Genomic DNA, 4,001 nt, shown 5'->3' on the forward strand with positions numbered 1-4,001 from the left:
GTATGGTAGGATGTGGATAGGATTCTCATGCGAATCAGGTAGGGTAGGGTAGGGTACGGGTTGAGCAGGTATAGTAGGGTGCGGATAAGGTTCTCATGCAAATCAGGTAGGGTATAGGGTACGGGTTGAGCCTCAATCCTACCCGACCAACCTGCACCCTATATATGTATATGTTATGTACTTATATAAAAATATGTTTCAAGTGGATGTTGAACCAAAGACCTCTCACTAAATGCAAAAAATTCTTAGCCACTAAGAGAAAATCATTAATTAATAATTTAATTTTTTTTTACATAAAAGTCAATTCTATTTTAAATTATTATCAAATTATATAATAATGTTGCATCTTTTTTATAACCCGCGAGTTGGGTCGGGTACCCGCGGGTTAAGAATGGATATGGTTAGGGTTGGAATATTCTCAACTCGCGGGTAGGGTTAGGGTTAGGGTTGGATTCAAACCCTATCCTATCATATCCATTGACATCTCTATGTTTGAGTATTTACCCATTTTGCCCCTAAAGAATTTTGAACCAGACACTTTAGTCCTCAACTAAAATTAATTACTCGATTAGTCCCTAACAATTAACTCCGTCAGCCACTTAGGTCCTTTACTCTGTCAACTCTAACAGAGGACAAAATAGTCCCTGTTAACTTTAACAAGGGACAAAATGGTCACTGACTCCATCTGTTTGGAAATAACATTGTTCTCTCTCAATTTTCATAATATCTTGCATAACCTTAACAGTCTAATACTGCAACTTCAAGCTACACAATACACACTCTGTAACTTTAATGTTTACAAGAAGAAAAATCCTCAACTTGTTCTCAACCAATTCATACTCAGAAAACTAATGACTATATTTCTCAAGTACTTATCATTTTCAATGGATCCCGCGAATCCAGACAAAAAGTCCGATTTGTTAAGATCCATCGTCGTCATCAGCACCCTTTCTTTCTTTGCCCTATCATCTATATGGCCACATTGTCCACCACTCCGATCGCTTCTTCTCCGAACCAATGTTCAGTAATCGCTTCAATTTCCATATGAGCGACGACGACGACATTACTCGTTGTACTAATAGCTTGGATGCGAGGTCGAAGTTGTCTGCTTGTTTGGACTCTGAGAGAGAAGGAATGAAGTATTCAAGATCCATTCCAAATGAGAATATGCATATGATGTCGAAGGAGAATCTTCTCATGATACCCTAATGTCCAACAACCTATACTGCTTGATGGAGAGTGGAGAAAGACGTGTTCTTAGAGTAGTTGTGGAACTTGGTCTTGAGTATGTGGTGGATGTTGTCGGAGTTGGATGTGATGTTGTTATCGAGGACGTGGAGGTGGATGCTTCTGGTGGGTGAAGTGCGGAGGAGGTGGATGTACTAATCAACAGAGATTTGAGAAGTGTGTGATCCATGATATGTTGAGGTAGGTACGACACGCGTGGCAGTTACACTATGACTTGATCTTAGAGCTAAAGAGGAGGAAGAAAAAGATGGAAAAGAAATTTGTGAAGGTGAAAAAAAAGAGTGTGAATGTTAAGGTTATGTGAGATATGATGAAAATTGGGGAGAACGGTGTCGTTTCTGAACAGAAAATGTCAGAAATTATTTTGTCTTTGATTAGAATTATCAAAGATTATTTTGTCTTTTATTAGAATTAACAGAACCAAGAACATAAGTAACTGACAGAAATTAATTATTAGAGACTAATTAAACAATTAATTTTAGTTAAAAATTAAAATATCTATAAAACGAGTAAATACTCTTTAGTCTTTATGTTTTTAATACAGGGAGCACATCTCAGTTATCACTTATTAGCAGTCATCATTATTAAAATACCGAAACTGCCACTGCTTCACTCATCATTGACCAGACACCAGACCCTTAAATGCGCGTGGCTACTCAATGCTCTTTAGACAGGGCGCGTGGCCACACTCACTTAGATCTTAGAAGAAAGTCATAAACCTTGACCAAATCCAAAACTTTCTGCTAACCAAAGTACTATAAGATAGTGAGGGACGGAGTTAAAGAGAGTGTGAGTGAATCAGTAGTGGTGGCTGAATCAAAAGAAAACTAGGGTGTGTGCCGATCCATTTTTGTGGGCAAACACCTTCAAATTTTTCCCACGCTTTGTTTCAATCATAGCTACATACAAACCCATTTTTTTCTCACCAGTCAAACAGGACATGTTCATCAAATTGAATAGAACTGAGGTATGCATACATACACCCTTCATCCTTTTTGGTACGTGTGAAGGAAGGAAGTTTATTGGAACATTAATTTACCTATTTTCTGACGTTTGAGTTCAATCCTGGATAATGGGGGATTTTAGAATTTCTTTAATTCAAGTTGTTTGTTTCTCTGTCCCTAACTTTTCCTAGGTGATGTGCTTATGTTTGTGATGTAAGGAGCAAACTTCGCGGCTTTGGTGATCAGGTGAGACCCCTTCACTCCCTTGCTATTTTCAAATACTCTTACTATTGATTCTTGCATAACATTGTAGCCATTTAACGAGTGTTGACTTGTAAAACTTGAATGCTGGATAGTTTCAGATAAGTGGAGAATGCTGGGTTATTAAAACTTGATTTCTTTTTATTGTGAACGAAACCTCTCATTTAGTATCTCTTAAATTGTGTACTAGTTTATCACTTTAAAAACTCCAGGTACCAAAATTGATTCTACATATCAAGTTAAAAATATTTCCATAGTATCTACTAAATTGAGTGTGTCATCATGTAGGCCTTAGGATATTGATTTTGCCATCATGGAGACTAAAAATGAACTAGAGCCCAAAGAAGGATTGACAATAATGCTTCCTCCACCACCTGGAACTTTCCAAGACCGTGAAGACCTCATTAAACATGTGTGTGACTTTGGTGCCAATGAAAGATATGTTGTGACCATCAAGAAGTCCAGAAAAGATAGAAGAGTCATTCTTGGATGTGACAGGAGAGGTGTCTATCATAATAGGCACAAAATTGAGGAAAGTAAGCGCAAAAGGAAAGCAACTTCACGCCTTATAAACTGTCCTTTTGAAGCCATAGGTAAAAAACAAAATGACATGTGGCTACTCACTATAAAAAATGGAGATCACAATCATGAACCATTGAAAGACATGTCATAACATCCTTATAGTTGACGTTTCACTGAGGAACAAGTCAAACAAATCAAACTTATGACTGAAGCTGGTATAAAACCTCGTCAAGTGCTTAAAACTCTCAAGCAAAGCAATCTACAACTGCAGTCAACACCACGCCATTTATACAACCTCAAAGCAAAGATTCGTCAGGGAAAGCTATCAGGTTTTACATTCTGCCAAACCCTATACAATACAATTAACTAGAGTATTTTGGTATGAGTATGTGATATATTTAAATAACTGTTGCAAAAGTTACTTTTATTATACCAGAACATGAAATATTACTTTTAATAGTAAAAAGCTTCTTTTGACCACTTGCTTTTACTTATAGTTGACTTGCTTGTGTCAAGATAACTTGTGTCATTAGTTGTTCATGCCTGAGCATATACACAATGAGGTCATTTCATAGATATGTTATAATAATGTTAGTCTTTATTCTGATAGCGAAACCATGATAAAGTGTTGGTACATCTGTGATATCCCAAAGCTGGAATTTCTGATGATTTCCTTATGCCAACTGATGTTTATTTATTTCTTCCTGTTAAATTGTTTTTCTTTGTTGGGTGAAAAATGAATTTTTCGTTATTGATATAGAGTATAAACAATGCTATATGTATTTGCCTTTGTTCTATTTAAATTGTATTCCACATTTTTTGAGTCTATAATTTCTATGTTGTCATATTGATTGTCAATCTTCATCATAGCTATTCTTAATTACATCTTGTAGATAAAACCTTCAAGTCATTGAGGTCAAATAGATCTATGTCTGTTGAGGGGAACAACAGTTCATCTGATGGTTCATTAAACCTAAACTACCACCTGGTATGGTTGAAAGTCCATGGACAATACTTCTACTCCTG

The 4,001-nt window shown here is 36.3% G+C and overlaps 1 protein-coding gene across 35 annotated transcripts in view; it reads left to right on the forward strand.

Annotated features, from left to right (window-relative positions):
- LOC107631380 (methylmalonate-semialdehyde dehydrogenase [acylating], mitochondrial) overlaps positions 1,921-4,001 on the forward strand; it is a 16,406-nt gene continuing 14,325 nt past the window's right edge. For 10 of the 35 annotated variants that reach the window (XR_002359840.1, XR_002359838.1, XR_002359841.1 and 7 more), the window contains exons 1-4: positions 1,923-2,215; positions 2,384-2,438; positions 2,742-3,304; positions 3,869-3,963. Coding sequence is in view for 14 of the 35 variants with exons in the window: in XM_021119598.1 (XP_020975257.1) it covers positions 3,178-3,304; positions 3,869-3,963 (222 nt within the window). In the remaining 21 variants the exon portion in view is untranslated. Of the gene's footprint in view, positions 2,439-2,741; positions 3,305-3,622; positions 3,964-4,001 lie in introns of those variants that run through there. The other 25 variants (XR_002359846.1, XR_002359855.1, XR_002359845.1 and 22 more) reach the window with 11 other exon arrangements.

This window comes from Arachis ipaensis, chromosome B03, assembly GCF_000816755.2.
Source record: "Arachis ipaensis cultivar K30076 chromosome B03, Araip1.1, whole genome shotgun sequence".
Classification (NCBI taxonomy): Eukaryota; Viridiplantae; Streptophyta; class Magnoliopsida; order Fabales; family Fabaceae; genus Arachis; species Arachis ipaensis.